At 38.0% G+C, this 24024-nt stretch overlaps 1 protein-coding gene across 3 annotated transcripts in view; it reads left to right on the forward strand.

Moving 5' to 3' along the window:
* Positions 1–24024, forward strand: part of KDM5A (lysine demethylase 5A) — a 103586-nt gene that overhangs the window by 48329 nt on the left and 31233 nt on the right. For all 3 annotated transcript variants that reach the window (XM_084878384.1, XM_084878382.1, XM_084878383.1), the window contains 8 exons: positions 2448–2629; positions 2982–3106; positions 3555–3705; positions 5262–5376; positions 9542–9897; positions 13638–13776; positions 16778–16957; positions 23645–23806. In XM_084878384.1, coding sequence (XP_084734510.1) covers positions 2448–2629; positions 2982–3106; positions 3555–3705; positions 5262–5376; positions 9542–9897; positions 13638–13776; positions 16778–16957; positions 23645–23806 — 1410 coding nt within the window. The remainder of the gene's footprint in view (positions 1–2447; positions 2630–2981; positions 3107–3554; positions 3706–5261; positions 5377–9541; positions 9898–13637; positions 13777–16777; positions 16958–23644; positions 23807–24024) is intronic.

A 24024-nucleotide genomic window follows, 5' to 3' on the forward strand; every position in this document is an offset into this window, starting at 1 on the left:
TTTCTTCTTGTATGAGTTTTGACAGCTTATGTCTTTCAAGGAATTGGGTCTCCTCGATCTAGGCTATAAAATTTATAGGCATAGGGTTTATAATATTCCTTTATTATCCTTTTTTTCTATGATCTGTAGTGATGTCTCCTTTTTCATTTTTGTTGTTAGTAATTTGTGTTCTCTTTTTTTCTTAGTTGGCCTGGCTAGAAGATTATCAATTTTATTGAATTTTTTAGAGAACCAGCTTTTAGTCTCATTGAATGCATAAAAAATGGAACAATAAATTGACATTTCTGTAACCCTCTTCCTCTCTCTTAAGCAATCAACCAATCACATTTTTTAGTGTACTATTGTTTTATATATACAAAGATACTGATTGTGCCTGCCAGTTAATAAATGATCAGTGGAATATGCAAATAGACCTAATGGCAGAACAACCAAACAACCAATCAAAGTGTAATATGCTAATGATATGCTAAGGCTGCTCAACTGCTTGCTATGACATGCACTGACAACCAGGGGGCAGATGCTCCAACCAGTAGATTAGCTTACTGCTGGCATCCAGTCAATTGGTACTGAGCGAGATAGGCCGGACACACCCTGGAGCCCTTCCAGGTTCCATCCCAGCCAGATTGTGCACCAGTAGGGTCCCTGAGTCTTGCCTGTGTTCTCTCGCAATCTGGGACCCCTCGGGGGATGTCAGCTGGCTTCAGATGGATCCTGTAGGCCACACCTTTTAGGAGAGTGCCAGACCCAGGGCTTATGGCTGGTGAGCGCTTGCTGCAGCAGTACGCACCTCTCCCAATCAGGACTGATTGGGCGTGAGCCTGTGGCAGATACAGTGGGGCTGGGATGAGCGGGAGCAGCAGATAGGAGCTACAGTGGCATTGGACTGCGGGTTTCAGCCCAACTGCAGGCTACCCAGAGGGACCTCACCTGTGCATTAATTCATGTACTGGGCCTTTATAGTCTATAATAAAAGTGTCATATGCAAAACGACCAAATGGCCAAACAGCAGAATGACAGTCAGGATGACCTTCTGGACGACCTTCTAGATGAAGCTGGGGCTTGGCTGGGGCTGTAAGGGTGGCCGAGGCAGCCAAGGCTGGGAAGGCCTACTCTTGCACAAGTTTTGTGCATCAGGCCTCTAGTTAGTTTTATAAGTGCCTTGCACAAGTAAATAGAAATTATAAAGCAGGAATGGGGATGTCCAGCCCACAGATCACATAAGGCACAAGAAATCATTTAGTTTGGCCCTGCCAATGCTTCAGGGGTGAGTTAATTAAATGTTTGACTAAATATAGCAGGCTGATTTTTAGTTGATAATTTTGCATTGCTTTCCAATGGAGTTATAAATATCCAAATGGCCCTTCACAGAAAATAGGTTCTTTATCCATGCCATAAAGGGAGCCATTATATATATTAAATGGAAGTCTTTGTAAAATGGCACTTCAAGTGTTTTTATTTTCTTAAACTGCATAATGATTAACTTTCTTTTCTTTATTATTATTATTATTATTACTATTTATATTAGAGAAGGAGAGAGAGAGAAACATATCCAATCGATTGGTTGCCTCCTGTACACTACTCGACTGGGAATCGAACCCACAATCTTCTGGTGCATGGGACACACTGTAGCCAACTGAGTCACACCGACCAGGGCAGTTAACTTTCTTTTTGCTACCTTTCTGAAGTAGATTATATTTTCATTTGCATAGTTTAAGTAATTTTATACTTCTTTATCCTTGCATATGTTTATACATGTCAGTATTATTTTCAGATCGTAGATTATTAATGTATCTGATCAAAGGTGTGTTGTCCATGGGGACAGTAATTTTTCTTATTTTAAAGAGAACATAACCATATGGCTTTATGAGTTGTTACACAGTAAACTTTGTTGTTATCACAATTCTGGTTAGGAAATAGAACTTGGTCAGCTACTCAAAAGTATCTCCCAATTACAACTTCCTTGACTGTTTTGACCTTTGTAGTAATAACTTCCTTGCATTTTAAAAATAGTTTTATCAGTCAGTCAGTCAGTCAAATGTGCATTCTTAGATACCAAGATTAAGTCTTGCTCACTTAAAAAAAAATTACTAATGATTATTTTTAGAAAGTATTTTGATGAAGTGCCATTGTACCTCCCACATTTATATCTTAAGTCAGAGATTTACCCATAGAAAAAAATTTAGGTACTGGCCCAGTTGGTTAGAGTGTTGTCCCAAGAATATACCAAGGTTATGGGTTCGATCCCAGCTCAGGACACATGAGAATCAACCAATGAATGAATGCATAAAAATGTGTACCGACAAATTGGTGTTTCTCTCTCTCTCACCAACTATCTTTCCTTTTCCCTCTCTCTGAAATCAAAAGATAAAAATTAAATTAAAAAATTAAGTTCTTTGATGCTTGAAAGACTAGAAAGACTTGATCTAATTACATTAATTATATTTCAGGGTGTCCTGATGTCAGAAGAAGAAGTGTTTGAGCTTGTTCCTGATGATGAGCGGCAGTGTTCAGAATGCAGAACCACATGTTTTCTCTCTGCTCTCACTTGTTCCTGTAATCCTGAGCGGCTTGTGTGTCTGTACCATCCAACTGATCTGTGTCCCTGCCCCATGCAGAAGAAATGTCTTAGGTATTCAGAAGTTTCTTGTTAAACTTCCATTACCCTCTTTTAAAACCAAGAATTAGTGTTGCTCTTTGTAATTCCTCCTCTTTTTCTGGGCTGATAATTTTTTTTTTAATCTACCTTCCTACTTTGAGAACAGTTCTTTAAAGTTGGCCCTAAACTTGGGCAACTAAAATTAGTTTCTTTATCAGTTAATTTCACATGTTTTTATCTGTGGTTTCTTTGATTTTCTCTTTATGTGTACCAAGACCCCATTCCTCTGGCTATTGTACTTAAGCTGATTGTACTTAAAATTGTTTACTTTCAAGTTGTTGGGTTTTGAAGTTTTTATTTCCATGTTGTTTTGTTTTGTTTTTAGATATCGCTACCCATTAGAGGACCTTCCTTCTCTGCTATATGGTGTGAAAGTCAGGGCACAGTCCTATGACACTTGGGTCAGTCGAGTCACTGAAGCATTATCTGCCAACTTCAACCACAAGAAAGGTTACACTGAAATTGTTATTTTGAAAGAGGCCGTTTTAAATGTGTTTTTCCTCCATTAAGCAAAAATCCTACGCTTTGTATGATATTTGAGATTAATGGTTTGGTTGATTATAGTCTTAATTTTCTATTTGAGAATCTTTACGTGAAAAAGTTGATGTAAAATGGGATAGATAACTAACTTGCAGTAGATATACTATGTTTTGTTTTGAGGAGCCATTGTTACCAGTAGGCTAACATTAAAGGCTTATTGAGAAAGAAAACTTGGCTTACCTGAGAGACTTTATAAGAATTAGAATACGTTTTTATTGCATTAGTGAGGTTTTCTCACAGTTGCAGTAGGTTTTTGCTAATAGGTTGATGATTCACTTAAGAGAGATTACTTAAGATTTATAAATGACTTTTTATGCCTACATGGTCATAATATATGGCTTTTTATTTATCTTTACAGATTTGATTGAATTACGAGTAATGCTGGAAGATGCTGAGGATAGGAAATACCCAGAGAATGATCTCTTCAGAAAACTCAGGGATGCTGTAAAAGAGGCTGAGACCTGTGCTTCTGTGGCTCAACTGCTTTTGAGCAAAAAGCAGAAACACAGGTAAGACTAAGAAGAGTTGAATTCTTTAATGGTTTCCTTTTTTTAAAATTTTTAAAATTTTTTAAAATTTTATTTTATTGATTTTTTACAGAGAGGAAGGGAGAGAGATAGAGAGCCAGAAACATCGATGAGAGAGAAACATCGACCAGCCGCCTCCTGCACACCCCTCACCGGGGATGTGCCCGAAACCAATGTATATGCCCTTGACTGGAATCGAACCTGGGATCTTTCAGTCCGCAGACCGACGCTCTACCACTGAGCCAAACCGGCTTTGGCTCCTTTTTGTTTTGTTTTTTCCAGAGTAAAAGTCAAAATTTTAACTTGCTTTTGAGGTCCTTCATCAACTTTGACCTCTTCTGTCTGTGTCCCTCTCTCCTGCAGTTATGCGATAACTCCTACTTCCTTTCTTGCTTGTTTCATTTTGCAACCCTCTTCCATTTACTGTTCATTCACACCAAAAGTGTTCCTACTTAGTGCCTTCACACCTCTCTTCACTCTGCTTTGAGTTCTCTTTCCCTGATATCCAGATGTCTGGTCTCCATACTTCTTTCAAGTCTTTTTCAGATGTCACATTCTTGTAGAGGCCTTCTCTGACAGCCCTTTATAAAACTGCAGTCTTCTGCTTTATTTTTCTTCTAGCCATGTCACCTCCTATTATACTAATTTACTTATTTATTGTCTATCACCTTTTTCCCCCAACCCACTAGAATGTATGTTTTTTCATTATTATATATTTTTTATTGCTATAAGTCTTGTGCTTAGAACAATGCCTGACACATAGTAGCTAGGCAATAAATATTTGTAAGTAAATATATAATACAATAGGCTGAAGGCAGATGGCAGCAAAGGGTAACCTTATGGGATTCAGTGGAAGCTTGTTATTAAGGAGCACAAAAGATTTTGCCCTTGATTTAATGTAATTCGTATGTATTTCATTTTCTGTAGTGCTTCATATTCATTCTAACACATTCCTTGTGTCTGAATGGCTTTCTCTATAGCAATTTACATTGGGTTTTAAATTATTGTGCACCTTTATCTTCTATTTTATCAGAAAACCTTTCTTAGAGACATTGATCAGCAAATCTTCACCTGTCATTGGGTCACTGACCCCCTTAGAAAATCTGGTGAAAGCTTAGGAGCTCCTCCCCCCGCTTTTTTAAAGAAAAATATACACACAAACAGAATTGTGAATGAGCTTCAGAGGGTTTGTTTCCTAAACCAGTTATATTGCCCTTGTTCCTCATCTTAAGCTTCTTGAGATAAAGCATTCAGTTTTATCAGTGAACCTAATATTTTACTGTGAAGAATTTATTGAATGTTTAAAATATTTAGTAGTTTTAGGATTGGAGGAACTAAAACTTGGAGAGTTGAGTCTTTGAGCTTTTAGCTTTAACTATAGAGCTAAAAAACCTAATTTGGAAGTGATTATCACCATTGCAAGTGGAATCGTCAAACAATATTTTGGGATTGCTTGGGTGAGAATTACAAAGAGATTAGAGGCCCTTTTGATATCAGAATAACTGAATTTTTCTTATGTTTATATTATTTTACATCAGGCAGAGCCCTGATTGTGGGAGGACTCGGACCAAACTGACAGTGGAAGAATTGAAGGCCTTTGTCCAGCAACTTTTTAGCCTTCCATGTGTCATTAGCCAAGCTCGACAAGTAAAGGTGAAGTATTACATTCTTTAATTGGGTAAATTCCTTTGTAGTATGGGCTACAATTTTGGGTAAACTGAATAGTGTGTCTAGACTAGTTTTTTGTTCTCTTTTCTTACATAAATGCTGCTATTTAAGTTTTTTTAGTGGGTAGTAAGGATCTCTTGGTTTCATTCTTAGCCTATAATTCCCTCTTTTAAATTCTGAAATTATTGCTAGTTATAATTTTATTTCTGTATTAAATTTAGGTCAGAAGCCCCATTTAACTTAGATGTAATTGAAATTTAAGAAATTATTTAAAATAACTTGAATATATCAGTGAATTTTAAAAAATGAAGAGCTCTGACATTATCAGGGCTCTGATGGTTTAATGATAATGTGAAGTCAAATATATTAAGCAGTATATTTCAAATATCTCACTCTGCACAGTTAGTAACCTTTTGATAGTTTGTGGTTTGTTTTTTGTGATTTGGCTGTGGGTAGGATAGCTAAAATGTTTTTTTTTTTTTTTTTTTAATCAAGGTTAACAACTTTGTGAAATTTGTATCAATAGTGTTTTTGTCTTACTCCAGTTTGTACAAGCATTTGACCATACTTTCCTTCTTAAGAGATTTTCTTTTTTCTTTTGATTTAAAACAAAATGTTTTTGTTGATTTTTTTTTTTTTTTGAGAGAGAGGAAGTGGGAGGGAGAAAGATAGAAACATCAATGAGAGAGAAAAATCACTTAGATTGGCTGTTTCCTGTGCATCCCACTGCTGGGGATCAAGCCTGCAGCCTGGGCATGTGCTCTGATCAGGAATCAAAATGGTGACCTTTTGGTGCTTGGCCCAAAGCTCATCCACTGAGCCACACTGGGTGGGCCCTGAGAGATTTTCTTCTTTAAATATTAGGTCTAGTAATAATTAATGTCGTTTTCTAATACTTTTTTAAATCGAATTTATTTAAACAATACAACAAAATTTAATCAACAATATAGTTGCCGTTGTTTTCTACTACTTGTGCCCAACGCTCAGGAAGCATTTTAATCCCTCTGTTGTAAAATCCTTGTGATTTTGATGCAAAAAATTCGGTCAATGCATTTTCGAGGCATTCTTCATTATTAAATTTTTTTCCAAGAAGAAAGTTTTGCAAAGAACGAAACAAATGGTAATCGGAAGGGGCAATATCAGGAGAATATGCAGGTTGAGGGAGAACTTCCCATTCCAAGTGGCGCAGTTTTTCAGCAGTGATTCTTGCAGTATGCGGTCGTGCGTTATCGTGGTGAAGAATTACGCCCTTCCGATTAATCAGCGCGGGTTCTTTTTCTCTTAAAGCTTGGGCTAACCTTTCCAATTGGGCACTATACACTGCACTTGTAATGGTTTGGTTAGATGGTAAAAGTTCATAATGAAGAATTCCTTTAAAATTCCACCAAACACACAACATCACTTTTTTCGCATGCAAGTCAGGTTTTGGCGTGGGCTGCGGAGCCTCATTTTTGTCCAACCATTGAGGCCGCCTTTTAAAATTAACATACAGCACCCATTCTTCATCTCTGGTAACAATTTGCTCTAAAAACGGCAAACGGTTTTGACGAGAGAGGAGCGAACTGCAAATTGTGACTCTTTGATTACGGTTGTTGTCGGTCAACTCATGAGGAACCCATTTTCCAAACTTTTGGACTTTGCCAAGTGCACACAATTGATTGGAAATTGTTTTTTTGTGAACAATTTAAAATTGTCGCAAGCTCTTGTTGGGTAATTTGAGGATTTTGCACCAAAAGAGCTTGAAGAGCTTCTTGATCAAAATTGGACACACGGCCTCGACCACTCTTGTCATCTAACGAAAAATTTCCCTCGCGAAATTTCTCAAACCAACGCTGGCATTTTCTGGCACTAATTGCATCTTGACCAAGAGCACTACAGATGTTTTTTGCAGCCTCACTTGCTTTTCTTCCTAATTGGAACTTGTAAAGCATGCAGTGCCGAATATGCTCTTCATCCGCCATCTTCTTAGCCCTAGTTCTGCAACAAAAACCAAACCAAACACAAACTTTTTCAAGCAAAACTTGTTAATTGCACTTCACACGTTCTGTAGATACCACGTGTTTGAAGGTTATGTCAATACAAGTCAACGCCAAGCAAGATTTTAAACGAATGTTGAAAAACGACATTAATTATTACTAGACCCGATAGCTGTGACACTGTATTCTTTGGTTTTCTTAGCTCATTCATAACTCCTTTTCTTTAGTTTTCTTTGCTGATTGTCTTTTCCTTGTTTTGATTTCTGGTTGTGGAGTATATAAGGAGTCTCAGTTCTTTTTTAAATCTTCACCCGAAGTTATTTTATTTTATTTTATTTTTAAAATATATTTTATTGATTTTTTTTACAGATAGGAAGGGTAAGGGACAGAGAGAAACATCGATCAGCTGTCTTTTGCACACCCCCTACTGGGGATGTGCCCGCAACCAAGGTATATGCCCTTGCCCGGAATCGAACCCGGGACCTCTCAGTCCGCAGGCCAACGCTCTATCCACTGAGCCAAACCGGTTCTGGCCGAAGTTATTTTTTTCATTGATATTTAGAGAGAAGGGAAGGAGCTGATGTGTCTCATGTTAGAGACAAATCACTGGGTTGTCCCCTGCATGTGCCCTGACGGGAGCCAGGGATCAAGCCAGCAACCCGGAACGTGTGCCCGACTGGGAATCAAACTCTGACCTCATGGTTCATGGGTTGACACTCAACCACTGAGTCATACCGGCTGGGCAACTTAGCCCTTCTTTTATTCTTGGTCTTGATTTCTTCTTATTTGTCCAATCACATTGACATTAAGTATCACCTATATTCAGTTGAGTTCCAAATATCCATCTCTGCCATTCTTCTTTTCCCCAGACTTGACTTTCTGGTTGCATATTCTCTGCTTCCCTTTGGAAGACTAAAAGGCATCTAAAAGTGTTTTAATGAATCAAAATATTTGATTCCTTTATTTTCCTCCTACCCCACAGCCAATCTCTAAACAAGTGCTACTATTATCTACAAAATGAATCCCAAAATAAACCATTTGTCATCAATTCCATTGCTTAAACTGCTCTAAACCACTAGAATCTTTCCATTAAATTATGACAACAGCCTCTTATCTGGTTTCCTTTCTTTTCCTGTCCTGATAGTTTTATTTTTCATTAGCCAGACTGACCATGTAAGATATAAATCAAATCATAACAGCCCTAGATGGTTTGGCTCAGTCGATAGAGTGTCTGTCTGTAGACTGAAGGGTCCCAGGTTTGATTCTGGTCAAGGGCACATGCTCGGGTTGTGGGCTCGATTCCCAGTAGGGGTTGTGCAGGAGACAGCTGATCAATGATTCTCATCATTGATGTTTCTATCTCTCTCTATCTCCCTCTCCCTTTCTCTCTGAAATTAATAAAAATATATTAAGAATTATATTAAAAAAATCAAATCATGTCACTTCCCCATGGTTAAAATCCTCTAGTGATTCTCCAAAGTCATTGAAATCCAAACTCATAATCTACAAAGCACTATGTAATCTGATCTCTGCTTACTCAATTACATTTATTCTTTATCTACTTTGCTCCCTATCATTCACTATTGAGCACCAGTCTCATTTCTGTTTAAAAGCTATTGCAATTATTTGCCCTGCCTGAACTATTCTTTCCCAGCTCTTCATAAGGTTCCCATATCTACGTTTTCATTTTTGTTTTGGTTCATCTGTCTTTCAGATGACCATTGCAAAGTAATATGCTGCCCATCTGTTCATTCTCTATTGTGTTTCCCTATTTTATTTTTATAGCATTTTAAAAAACTCGACATTTTATTTACGTATTCAGTGATTTGATCACTTACATTGAAATGTATGTTTTTTGAAGACAAGGAACTTTTTATGTTTTGTTTAATGCTGTATTTGTTTAGTGCCTGCATTTAAGTCAGAAGTCATTTTATACGTTTTAATTAATCATATGTTAAAAGTATGACTATGTAAATAATTATAGAGAAGCATATTTATACCCTTAACTATCATATCTATTTGTTACTATCACGGTGAGATTATTAGGTGCTCTAGAATTGATAATTTTGCCTATCAAAACCATGTATTTTATTGCCTATCAGATATGTTTATTACATACAGATTTTTTTATCTTTTAAAATTATTTTTAATTTTTATTCTTTTGGCCTTTTCAGAATCTGCTGGATGATGTGGAAGAGTTTCATGAACGTGCTCAAGAGGCCATGATGGATGAAACCCCAGATTCTTCTAAACTCCAGATGTTGTTAGACATGGGCTCTAGTCTCTATGTGGAGCTACCTGAATTAGCACGACTAAAGCAAGAGCTACAGCAGGCTCGTTGGTTGGATGAAGTAAGACTGACTCTATCAGATCCACAACAAGTCACTTTGGATGTCATGAAGAAATTGATAGACTCTGGGGTGGGGTTGGCTCCCCACCATGCTGTGGAGAAAGCAATGGCTGAACTACAGGAGCTCCTTACAGTCTCTGAGCGATGGGAAGAAAAGGCTAAGGTCTGCCTACAGGCAAGGTGAACACATATTGGTGACTGTTGCCTCTATAATAACTAAGCCAGATAGATAGTAGAATGGGAGGAGGAGCATAGGGTCTATTTCAATAAATATTTTGTGTTTTTGAGTCTACATATAGACAGTTTGTAACATTGTGTGCATACTATATGCAGAGAACTTTGTTAGGTACTTTAAGTGATACAAAGTAGTATTTTGTTTAGAGCCTTCCATTACTGATTTTATAGTTAGAAATTAAGAACTATAAAGCTCATTGCAGTTTGTTATTAAATGAGGGGTACAGAAAAGAGCTATACGGATTCAAAAGAGGAGAGATCATTGTTAACTTGGATGGTCAAAGAGAATTTTGAGAGAAATGTTAAGAATTTAGAGCCTTGAAAAATGAGTAGGATTGAAGTGGAAGAGGAGGCAAGAGAAATGTCATAAGCTAAATTTAAGGTATGAGACAAAAGTTAAATGGGCTTTTTTGGAGTGGAGGGTTTATGAAAGAAAATAGTGGGAGATAAGAATCAGACATAAGAATGCTAAACAGATGCATTAGTGTTGGCACCCCATTGGATTTGTGAGTTTAAGTAAAGCATATTTGACTATATATCAACTAATTTGACTGTAATGTTCTTTGTGAAAGTCTTTTTTTCAGCAGCTAAAATTTATATTTATATAATTTCTGTGAATATGAGAAAACTGGGATGCTTAAAAGAGAGATCACATAGTTATTAAATAACACAGCTCAAATTTAAAGCCTTTCCACTTCATTCTGAAGTCTCCATGTACTTACTGCTATGCCTGCCACCTATTTTGAATGGATTTGTTAGGAAAGCCTTTTATTTAATTAAAGTTCTGCTCTGCCAAAAAAGGCTCCATATATATTGGATATTTTGCTCTCCAGATGCTGTGGAGGATACAAGCTATATTTATTTATAGCTTTTCCTATCTAAAATATTCCTGTGCCTTCAGATTCATAACACTTCAGGAAGTGAAAGGATATTAAATGGAAAAAGCTAAATGACTTGCATCAGATATACCAAATCCTAATGCAAAATTAGGATTTGGTATATCTGATGCAATTGATCATAGTCAAGAGGATGACATTTGTTTATAGTAATCTTTAAAAACTTTATTTTTTCTCATTTTTCTACATTTAATTAGTCACCAAATTTTGGTGATATTTGCCTCTAGAATGTTTTTTATATCTTTCTATTTAAGGTCCCTGTTCTAAACAGAACCACCATTCTAGTGGGGAGAGACAGTTGAATAGTGAAGGAATGAATGAATGTCAGATATATAGTGTCACAAAGAAAATTAAATTGCTAAAGAAGTAGAGGTTAATGGGGTTGGGGGAATGGTGGGAACTAGAACTTCCCTTTTTAAACTGTAAAAGTTACCTATCTGAAACACAGTCTTACTGTTCTTCATTTCTTAGTACTGGTTAACTACTGACCTGTGTTTTTTTTTTTTTAATTTATTGATTTTGAGAGAGGGGAAAGGAGAAAGAAACATCAATTTGTTGTTCCACTTATTTATGCATTAATTATTTGATTCTTGTATGTGCCCTGATTGTGGATCGAACTCCTAACCTTGGCATATTGGGATGATGCTCTAATCAACTGAGCTATCCAGCCAGGGCCTAATCATTTTTTTAACAATTGTTCTTCTCTCTCTGCCTCTTTAATAATGACTTTCCTCAATATTCTGGCCTAGACTGCTTATTTTCTCACTTTGTACACCTCTGGAAATTTCTGCTAACTTCTTGGTTCCATTTACTATCTTTATACTGATTAATTCCAAATTCTTATCTATAGAATTTTTTTCATAGATACCATTTGTCTATAATTCCATTGTATGTTCCTCAAATTCCCATATCCAGAAATAATTCCTTCCTATAAGTTCTTCCTTTGTTCTCTGAATTATGCCATCTTTCACTCACTTGAACAAGTCAGTACTTTGGAAATTAATTTTAATCCCTGCGTTCTATTTTCTTATCAAACACAGTTAACTACCAAGTCATGCTGATTCTAATTCCTCAGTTTCTCACTTCCATTCTTTTTTGTTGGGCTGTTATAGCTGATGTGGATTGTAGCTACAGGTCCTGTCTATGAGCTCACCCCTCTCTAATCCATTCTCTACACTGCAACTAGTATTTTCCTAAAATACAGATGCCTATTTGAAGCCCTTGCTTTATTAAAGCCTTGTTTCCCATTCCCCTTGGGATGAAGTTCAAATTCCTTAACCTGATTTATAAGGCCAGCTATAGCCCCTTACTTTAATATCTTGCCTCATACCTTGCTATTCTTCCACTTGTATTCTAACATAGTGATTGCCCCTGCCTCCCACCATTGCTTCCTCAAACATGCCATGTTCTTTCTCATCTCTGGACCTTTGGACCTTTTATTCTTCTATGGAACAGCCTTCCTCTCTGCTCATCCCCTGTGGTGTACCTTCACCTTCCCCACCCTCCCTCTGGTCCCAACTTTTCTGACTAACTCCTATTCAAAAAGGATAAGAAAATTTAGAGGCCACTTCTGGGAATCCTTCCTTCACCTACCAAGTCAATTAGGCCTTCCTATATATCCTGATAGCATCTTTATTTTTCTCTATCATTACACTTATAGTGCATCTAACTCATTAATAATTCCCTCCTCCACAAGATTAAAAATTTTCATAAGGCAAGGACGCTGTCACCCTTGTGCATTAATAATCTCCTAGTCGTAGCACAGTGCCTAATGAAATGCATGGCTCTTAAGACTTAATCTGTTTACATCCTTCTTTACTGCCAAATCCCTTGGTTTTATTCTTGCTCCCTCCCCCAGTCTTCATACCATCTCTGATCTGAAACTAAACTACCAACTCATTTTTTTTTTTTTGTATTAAATATATTTTATTGATTTTTCTTACAGAGAGGAAGGGAGAGAGATAGAGAGCTAGAAATGTCGATGAGAGAGAAACATCGACCAGCTGCCTCTTGCACACCCCCCACCGGGGATGTGCTCGCAACCAATGTACATGCCCTTGACCGGAATCGAACCCGGGACCTTTCAGTCCGCAGACCGACGCTCTACCGCTGAGCCAAACCGGTTTCGGCTACCAACTCATTTTTTAAATATTTCTCTTTGTCTTTGTTCATTATATTTCTGTGTTGTTGTTTTTCCCCCTTTTAACCTTTTACTTGACAATGTCACAATTCCTTAAGGCTTAACTCAAAGCCCTTCCCATCTTTTGTAGGCAGAATTAATCACTCCCTCCCTTATAGTCATTTGTTCTTAGTTCCCAGTACATGCTTATCTTATATTCCGATTAGTTGAGGATAAAGGTTTGTTTTGTTCATCTTTGTGTCACTAGGTATTATGATTGTAGTTGAATTTAATGTACATGGTCAACATTAATGGAGTTCTAGACTTTTGTTTCCACATTGCTATTTAATATGCATCTCTGACAATTTCAGATATTGTGGAGAACTCAAGTAAAGGCAGTTTAGTGTAGTGAAGAGCATGAGATTTGAGACATCAGTATTTCAGTGTACCATTTACTATATGACTTTGGGGAAAATAAATGATCTTTAAGTTAAAAGTTATCTGTAAAATGGAAATAAAGATAACAGCTATTTTGCCTCCCTTATAGGATTATGGTAAGAATTAAATGAAATAATGTATATGAAAATTCTCTATACATTTTAAAATGTTATGTAAATGTTGATAGCTGTTTCATTTCTCATGCATCTGCCCTACTTTTTATGTTTTCTTAGACCACGGCACAGCGTGGCAAGTTTAGAAAGCATTGTGAACGAAGCTAAGAACATTCCAGCCTTTCTACCCAATGTGCTGTCCCTGAAAGAAGCCTTACAGAAGGCTCGAGAATGGACAACTAAAGTGGAAGCTATTCAGGTAAGGAGCGTTCTGAATTCTCAGATAACGCTCTTTCACAAGTGAATCCTTAAAGGCTTTACTTTTTTAGAATAGAAAAATCATAAAATAATATTGACTTGTTTTTGCATCTGATTTTATAATCTAAATATTACCTGTTTAAACATTACTTATCTGTATTGACTCCCTGCTATAAAAGATGAGAGAATGAAGTAAGTGCTAGAGATAAAAAGTTTGCTTGAATACGTAATATTTCTTCTGAATTATACAAACCATTAAAACATGCACAATACTCAGGATATAAGTGCTCATTAGTATAGAGCTACACTCAAAGAAAAAGGAAACCAACTCTCTTTTACTGAACTGCTGCACCAAGAAAGAACATATTCTATGTGTCAAGTTCTAATGACTTCTTTTTTATTTTATTTTCAGTTGACTTTGTTTCTGTGATCTGCTTAGCTGCCTTTCTCTCTATGCTGTTTTTAAAATGATCTCTTTATCAGGAAAGCTCCTCCATTTCACCTTTGACCTATTTCAGGCAATTGACTGTCCAATAATCCTTACTTGGCTGTTCATTTATGAATTGGAGGGGAGGTCCTTCAGCCTGGCCTGCCACCTCTCACAGTCCGGGAGCCCTCAGGGGCGGGAGGTGACCCAGCTAACAGGGGAAGGCAATGCCCCCATCACACCTCTGCTGCTTCCACTGATAGCAGCACAAGCCTTGGCTGGCCCTGGTTACCTGTGCTTCCAGCTGGCCCTGGGTAGCTGGGCAGCTGCCATCCGAGGCTTGCCTGTGCCTTGGGCCAGCCCTGTGTGGTTGAGGGGACGGGCACCACCATCTTGTGGCTGTGGGCTCTGCCATCTTTGAGGGTGTGGCAATCAGTTAGCATATTCCCCCCTTATTGGCTGTGGGCACTGCCATCTTTGTGAGGGCGAGATTGTCAATTAGCATATTCCCTCTTTATTAGATAGAATGAAGGATTTAGGAAGTACAGGTAGCTATTTTGAGTTCCCTCTAATTTTGAAGGACTTTTCCTCCACCAAACCCTTTCTTTCAGTGGGAGGACTGACTTGTAGACACTAAATAAGTGGACAGCTCTGTTCACAGGCAAACTCTTCTTTAGGATACATAACTTGGGAGCAGGCTCTGTCTAGGCTTAGCCAGAGGTATTCTGTAGTCAAATAGCTATAGTTTGCTACAGAGAGATTAGCAGTAATTAAGGTATTTCTTGATGTTATCTGTATCTAGGTTTTATTTTTCAATTAGCTGTCTGTTCTTATTCTAACACCATTCCAATTTAATTATACCATTATAATACTTCAGGACGAGAACCTTATTATTCTTTTCCAAAGTTTCTTGCATGTTTATTTTTCCATGTTTCAGTATAACTTTCAAAATGAATTTGTAGGCAGATGAGTCAGTTAATACATGGGAAGTGACCTTTAAAATATATATATATATATATATATATATATATATATTATATAATTGATTTTAGAGAGGAAAGGAGAGAGAGAGATAGAAACTTCAATGAGAGAAAATCATTGATTGGCTGCCTTCTGTAGGCCGATGCTCTATCCACTGAGCCAAACCAGCTAGGGTGGGAAATAACCTTTTAATGAAAATATCAGTATTTAGCACATAATACTATGTATTTCCTTCATAGCCTCTGAATAGCAATGAATGTTATGGGACATATACAGTTTCTTATCAGAATGCTGACATGTTTATCTGCTAGCAGATTCATCCAATCTAAGATATCACTCGATTAATGTCTACAGGCTGCCAACCAGGTGTTCTTACTAAGACCCTACAATGGATTACTTGTTAACTCATATGTTGTAATGATTTAATTATTTAGTGAATTTAAAGTTGTATATGAGTTTTAAAAACAATGACTTCATTACATGGAAATGTTGAAACATGTGGCTTAGAAGGAAATTATCCATTCTTATCTGTATTTGTAGAACATAAAATAGAGGTGGTTATCAGAATTAAAGCAACATTTTGTAGTTGTTGGAAAAATTGTGAAAGACTTTGAACCAGGTGAAAGAGATTACTGTATGTCTTTTTAATGGAATATTGGATGTTGTCTAGTGGACTCTCCACAATTATCTAATTTTAGGACTGTATATCTTAAATTATTTTTGATGAAGCTAATTTAACAACTCTGTCAGTTATTTTAAAATGATAGTGATACAAATGAATTTTGTTCATAAATAAGCAATTTTATTTGTCCTTGTATTTGAAACAGTTGATTTCCATACCGTAGAAAAGGTAATTCCATTGTCCTGTATGACAGCAGTTGCCAACTGATGGTCCTGGAGGTCCGAAAGGTTAGTGACCACTGGTTTAAGGAAACCTTTGGAGCAGTGGTTTCCAACTGGTGGTCCACGAGGTCTGAAAGGTTGGCGACTGCTGCTGTATGATAAACATCTGTTTCCATCCATTAGCAAATTCCTTTTCTCATTTAAAAAAAAATGTATATTTTATTGATTTTTTACAGAGAGGAAGGGAGGGAGATAGAGAGCTAGAAACGTCGATGAGAGAGAAACATCGACCAGCTGCCTCTTGCACACCCCCTACTGGGGATGTGCTGGCAACCAAGGTCCATGCCCTTGACCGGAATCAAACCTGGGACCTTTCAGTCCGCAGGCCGATGCTCTACCACTGAGCCAAACCGGTTTCGGCTCCTTTTCTCATTTCTAATTGCACATATATGTCTGTTCTTACATTGTCCTTTGAACTGGTTTTTATATCTTAATGGTCCCCCCAAATTAAAATCTTTGACAATATGAATTTACTTAAAATTAAATTTATTGAGGTGATATTAATATATTGTTTTCAAGTGTATAATTCTATACATCATCTGCATATTGTATTTGTACAAACTTTTTAAAAACATTAGTATCTATTAATTCAAGAGATACAAAAAAGTTTAAAGAATAATATTTAATTAAAAAATTCACTCAACTCCATAAGTGAATGCAAATTGTGTGAGGATGTACTTTCATTTTTCAGAGTGGCACCAACTATGCTTACTTGGAGCAGCTGGAGAGCTTATCTGCTAAAGGGCGTCCTATCCCTGTGCGTCTTGATGCATTGCCCCAGGTAGAATCACAAGTAGCAGCAGCTCGGGCGTGGAGAGAACGGACTGGGCGGACCTTTCTTAAGAAGAATTCTAGCCATACGTTGTTACAGGTAAAGAGTAGTTTATTTTATGGATACATACTTCAGTCACCTCATCAGAAGTAGGGAGTAGTATTATTGTTTTCATTTTATCTGAACATGATTAAACAAGTGATTCCTATTAGGTATTATTAAATGTTGACTGACATTTGGAGCCTATGGCAAACTTATTTCTGGTTCCTCTTATGCTGTGTCCATTAGCCTGGATCTGCTGGACCTGTTGTTAATGGACTATGTCCCTGAAAGATCTTTCTCAGAAGCACATATTTAAATACTCATTACCCTTTTCATCTTGAGCATTTAAACATACTAATTGGTCAATATGGCAGGCAGTGCAGGTAAACATGGTAATTGCTTCCTTCCTCCCACAACCATGTTAAATCACAACTAAACTATAGAACAACCATCATTCAGAACTATCTGAAATTCAGCTTAGTGGAAGTCCTCCAACTAGGGAAATAAAGAAGAAGCCCCACTGAAACTGTTGGGAGGGCAGAGACACAGAATGGGCTGGTCCCACACCCATATGTGTCGGATAAAAATCAGGAGGGATATCTTAGCTGCAGAAGTTCCCACTGAGAAACAGATCCTGTGCCATGCTAGCACAGCCAATGGTTTGGTGAGCCTGAGGGAGGGCGGCGAAGGATTGAAGAAGCTGGATCTCCTGTGCCTGGCTAAGGCCACAGAAAGAGATCCAGCCAGCAAGTTGAGCCTTTATTTTATAGTCAGAGGTAAACAAGGTAGTGGTCACCATAGTTATAATGTTCTTGTGAGTTTCACTTGTTTTAGCGGCTCTTGCTGCTTCTCCTACAGCCCATTAGCTACCCAGATAAGATCTAGGGAGTATCATAAGGTCAGGCTTAATTATGCTAAGAGGGCTGTGCCCTCTAAGCTGGGACTTGTTTGTGGCTTTGCCAACAGGTCAGTCCAAGGCTTAACCCTATAGCTGTTCCCCACACCAGGTCCCCCAGCCTAAGTTCCAGTGCTGGAAGAGAAATCACCATAACTTCAGGCCATAGAAAACCGGCAGGGATTGAGGTTGAGGGGAGACTCCTGGAATCGCAGGCAGTTAGCCCTGCACAAGGACTAACTCAGACTCACTTTCTCTGATCTCCAACAGTGGCTTTTGCATATGAATGGCCTTCTCTAATGCAGTTTAACCTAGCAAACTTGCAACCTGGTACAGACAGCTCCAAAGCCTCCAACCTCCAAGCAGGGAGTAGAGGACTGTGGTTCTCGCTGGAGCTCCTGCAGGGTGACCTCAGACAATAGATGAATTGCATCCCATTGGAGATCCAGAAGCCAGTGTGCCTAGTGGTCAGCGTGAGACACCAGATTTCAGTTCCTTACATCCATAAGTGACACATTCGGGAGGTGGACTCTGAGCACCAAAGCCCCACTGAAACAAGGCCTGTACCATAAGCGTGTCTCCAGTGCAGCACTTCTTTCATTATAGACACAGCAGGTCCTCATAGCCAATTGGCCTGGAGATCAATTCCTCCCAGTGTATCAACAGCAATCAGGGCTTAACTACACTAAGACTTTGCACTCAGTCCACAAAGGGGTGTACCAACAGCGACCACCTCAGATGATTGGGAAAGCAGAGCTACTGGCCCCTATAGGTCACCGACCACACAAAGCCACTCCATCAACACAGGGAGGCAGCCAAAATTCTGAGACACAGAAGCATGTCACGAATGGGAGAGATGGAGGAAAGTAAACTACTGGACAACAGAGTTCAGGACCACATTTACAAGGTTACTCAAGAATCTTCTAAAAACCGCTGAGAAACTTGAAGAGACCTTCAAGGACCTTAATGAGAATGCCAAAAAAATGGAAAGGGACCAGTCAGAAATTAAACATACACTGTGTGAAATAAAGAATACGGTATACAGAAACTCAACTGTAGATCAACGTATCCCAAGAGTCAAACCAAAGATCTGGAATATGAGGAAGCAAAAAACACCCAACCAGAGAGGCAGAAAGAAAGAAGAATCCAAAACTGTGAAGATAGTGCAAGGAGCCTGTGGGACAGCTTTAAGCGTACCAACATCTGGATTTTTGGGGTGCCAGAAGAAGAGAGAGAGAGCAGGATTTTGAGGGCCTATTGGAAAAAATGACAGAAAACTTTCCCTACCTGGTGAAAGAAATAGACTTACAAGTTCAGGAAGCCCACAGAACCCCAAACAAGAGGAATCCAAAGGGTACCACAACAAGACACATCATAATTAAAATGCCATGGGCAAAAGACAAAGAGAGAATCTCGAAAGCAGCAAGAGAAAAACAGTTAGTTACCTACAAGGGAGCACCCATAAGATTGTCAGCTGATTTCTCAACAGAAGCTATGCAGGCCAGAAGGGAGTGGCAAGAAATATTCGAAGTGATGAACAGCAAGAACCTACAACTAAGATTACTCTACCCAGCAAAGCTATCATTCAGAATTGAAGGTCAGATGAAGAGCTTTACAGACAAGATAAAGCTAAAGGTTTCATCACTATCAAACCAGGCTTTCATGAAATGCTGAAGGGTATTCTTTAAGAAGAGGAGGAAGAAGAAAAATGTAAAGATAAAAATTATAAATAACAAAAAGACATCAAATACCTACCTACAAGTGAATAAAAAATCTAAAGAACAGAATGGACTGGTTAATATTAGGTCTAGTAATAATTAATGTCATTTTCTAATACTTTTTTAAATCGAATTTATTTAAACAATACAACAAAATTTAATCAACAATATAGTTGCCGTTGTTTTCTACTACTTGTGCCCAACACTCAGGAAGCATTTTAATCCCTCTGTTGTAAAATTCTTGTGATTTTGATGCAAAAAATTCGGTCAATGCATTTTCGAGGCATTCTTCATTATTAAATTTTTTCCAAGAAGAAAGTTTTGCAAAGAACGAAACAAATGGTAATCGGAAGGGGCAATATCAGGAGAATATGCAGGTTGAGGGAGAACTTCCCATTCCAAGTGGCGCAGTTTTTCAGCAGTGATTCTTGCAGTATGCGGTCGTGCGTTATCGTGGTGAAGAATTACGCCCTTCCGATTAATCAGCGCGGGTTCTTTTTCTCTTAAAGCTTGGGCTAACCTTTCCAATTGGGCACTATACACTGCACTTGTAATGGTTTGGTTAGATGGTAAAAGTTCATAATGAAGAATTCCTTTAAAATTCCACCAAACACACAACATCACTTTTTTCGCATGCAAGTCAGGTTTTGGCGTGGGCTGCGGAGCCTCATTTTTGTCCAACCATTGAGGCCGCCTTTTAAAATTAACATACAGCACCCATTCTTCATCTCTGGTAACAATTTGCTCTAAAAACGGCAAACGGTTTTGACGAGAGAGGAGCGAACTGCAAATTGTGACTCTTTGATTACGGTTGTTGTCGGTCAACTCATGAGGAACCCATTTTCCAAACTTTTGGACTTTGCCAAGTGCACACAATTGATTGGAAATTGTTTTTTTGTGAACAATTTAAAATTGTCGCAAGCTCTTGTTGGGTAATTTGAGGATTTTGCACCAAAAGAGCTTGAAGAGCTTCTTGATCAAAATTGGACACACGGCCTCGACCACTCTTGTCATCTAACGAAAAATTTCCCTCGCGAAATTTCTCAAACCAACGCTGGCATTTTCTGGCGCTAATTGCATCTTGACCAAGAGCACTACAGATGTTTTTTGCAGCCTCACTTGCTTTTCTTCCTAATTGGAACTCGTAAAGCATCCAGTGCCGAATATGCTCTTCATCCGCCATCTTCTTAGCCCTAGTTCTGCAACAAAAACCAAACCAAACACAAACTTTTTCAAGCAAAACTTGTTAATTGCACTTCACACGTTCTGTAGATACCACGTGTTTGAAGGTTATGTCAATACAAGTCAACGCCAAGCAAGATTTTAAACGAATGTTGAAAAACGACATTAATTATTACTAGACCCGATATAATAGAATCAGGGTCATAGAAAGGGAGTGGACTGACAATTCTAGGGGGAAAGAGGTCTGAGGGGTGCGGGAAGAGATTGGACAAAAAAAGCTTACATCTGTGGATGAAGACAGTGGCGGCGGGTAAGGGCATTGGGTGGGTTGAGGAATCAGGCAGAGGAGAGCTATAGGGTGAGGGAGAAGAGGAACACCTGTAATAATCTGAACAATAAAGATTTATTATAAAATAAAAGAATATAACAAAACAAAATAAGTGAATAAGTAGAATACAAATAGACTCATGGAGATACAGAGAACGTTCTGACAGTTTACAGCTGGGAAGGTGGTTAGGAGAATGGGTTACAAAGATGAAGACATTGAAAAGTAGAAGTGGACATATAGACTAGTGGAACATAACAAAGAACCTAGAAACCTACTCAAGCAATTATGCTCAATTAATAATTGACAAAAGAGGCAAGAGCATTCAATAGAGTCAAGACAGTCTCTTTAATAAATGGTGTTGGGAAAATTGAACAGATATGCAAAAAAATAAAACTAAACTACCAACTTATACCGTACACAAAAATAAACTCCAAATGGATAAAGGACTTAAACGTAAAACAGGAAACCATAAAAATCTTAGAAGAATCCATAGGTAGCAAAATACCAGACATATCCGAAACCGATTTGGCTCAGTGAATAGAGCGTCGGCCTGCGGACTGGAAGGTCCCAGGTTTGATTCCGGTCAAGGGCATGTACCTTGGTTGCGGGCACATCCCTGGTAGGGGGTGTGCAAGAGGCAGTTGATCGATGATTCTTTCTCATCGATGTTTCTACCTCTCTATCCCTCTCTCTTCCTCTCTATAAAAAATCAATAAAATATATATTTTTAAAAAAATACCAGACATATGTCATAGCAGTATCTTTACCAATACAGCTCCTAGGACAATGGAAACTAAGGAGAAAATAAAAAATGGACTATATCAAAAGAAAGACTGCACAACAAAAGAAACTCAACAAAACAGTAAGAAAGCCCTCTGCATGGGAGAACATATAAGGGTTTAATCTCTAAAATTTATAGGGAACTTATACAGCTTAACAAAAGGAAGATACTACTGTAGCAAATCCAATCAGAAAGTGGGTAAAGGACCGAAATAGATATTTTTCAAAAGAGGACATACAGAGGCCAAGAGACAGGAAAACATGCTCAAAGTCACTAATCATCCGAGAGATGCAAATTAAAACAATAATGAGGTACCATCTTAGACCTGTCAAAATGGCTATCATCAACAAATCAACAAACAAGTGCTGGCGAGGATGTGGAGAAAAAACCCCCATGTACTGCTGGTGAGAATGCAGACTGGTGCAGCCACTGTGGAAAAACAGTATGGAGTTTCTTCAAAAAGTTAAAAATCGAACTTCCATTTGACCCAGTAATACCAATTCTAGGACTATATCCCATGAAAACAGAAACACCAATCAGAAAGGATATATGCACCTCTATGTTCATAGCAGCATTATTTACAGTAGTTAAGATTTGGAAACAGCCTAAGTGCCTATTAGTAGATGAGTGGATTACAAAACTGTGGTATATCTTCACAATGGAATACTATGCTGCTATAAAAAAGAAAGAATTCTTATAATTTGCAACAGCATGGATGGAACTGGAGTGCATTATGCTAAGCAAAATAAGCCAGTCAGAGAAAGATAAATATCACATGACGTAACTCATTTTTGGAATATAATGAACAACATAAACTGATGCACAAAAATAGAACCAGAGACATAGAAGCACTGAATAGACTGTCCAATCTATGATGGAAGGCAGCAGGTGAGGAGGTAAAAGACCAACCAAAGGACTTGTATACATGCATAACAATGGACACAGACAGTAAGGTGGTGAGGGAATGTGCTGGGGGGGTGGAAGTGTCCAGGGAATGGTCAATGGGGGAAAAAGGAGACTCATATAATACTTTAAACAATAAAGAAATTAAAAAAATACAAGCTAATTATTTCAGAATGTTCATGGGGATGTAATGTATAGTATAGGGAATATCCTATGTATTATAATAAGAGGAATATGCTAATTATCCATTATGCTGTGAGGCGTAACGACTGACTGTTTAATGACTGAATCACAGATCTGCCCGAGGGTGAGGCAGTGAACTACAAGTGGGTGGCGGAGATCTGCAGGAGGGGTCAGGGCGGCAAGCTATGAGGGGGTGGTGGGGGGAGCTACAGGAGGGTGGCAGCGATCTACTGGCCCATGGATTCATTCACAGGGCTGCTAGTAGTCAATCATATCCTAATAGCTCTGTATCGTGTCAGATGGGTTCAAGGTTTATCAGGATGATCACTTAGTAAGTTATAGAATGTCTAATTACTGGGGTGTATACCTGAAATTAATATAGTAATGTATGTCAACTATAATTGAAAATAAAAAAATGATAAATAGTAGTTAAGGGCATAGGCATTGAAATATGATAGTTTCATTTTTGAGGACTGGCTCCCTAATTACTAAACCTGTGTCCTTGGGCAAGTTGTTTCCTTTCTGAGCTTCAGTTTCCCGTTTGTAAAATATAGACAATACTTACTTCAGAGGGCTGTTTTTTTTAATTGAATTAGGTAATTTGTGTTAACCCCTTAAGAAAGTGCCCAGGACTTGGTGAGTAGTCAATAAATGGTTCCTTTTATTTTCAGTTTTAAGAAATTTTTTTTTTTTTTTTTTTTTTTTTTTTTTTTTTTTTTAAACCAGAGCTCAGTATTTGGCTTTATTTTTGTAGGTGCTAAGTCCCCGAACTGACATTGGTGTATATGGGTGTGGTAAAAACAGAAGGAAAAAAGTAAAAGAACTAATAGAAAAAGAAAAAGAAAAGGATCTGGACCATGAGCCACTGAGTGATCTGGAGGAAGGATTGGAGGAAACCAGAGATACAGCCATGGTGGTAAGAAATTATGATATGCATTTTGACTTTGTACGGTGAATACAAAATTCTGTGAAGATATTAGCGCATTCACTGTTTTGATGTTTTTAACTGTCTTTATTTTTATACTAGAGGCCTGGTGCACAAGATTCATTCATGGGGAAGAGGGTCCCTTCAGCCCAACCTGCACCTTCTGCAATCTGGGACCCCTTGGGGGATGTCCAACTGATGGTTTTGGC

This window comes from Pipistrellus hanaki (genome assembly GCF_964339955.1).
Source record: "Pipistrellus hanaki genome assembly, chromosome: 3".
NCBI classification, from domain to species: domain Eukaryota; kingdom Metazoa; phylum Chordata; class Mammalia; order Chiroptera; family Vespertilionidae; genus Pipistrellus; species Pipistrellus hanaki.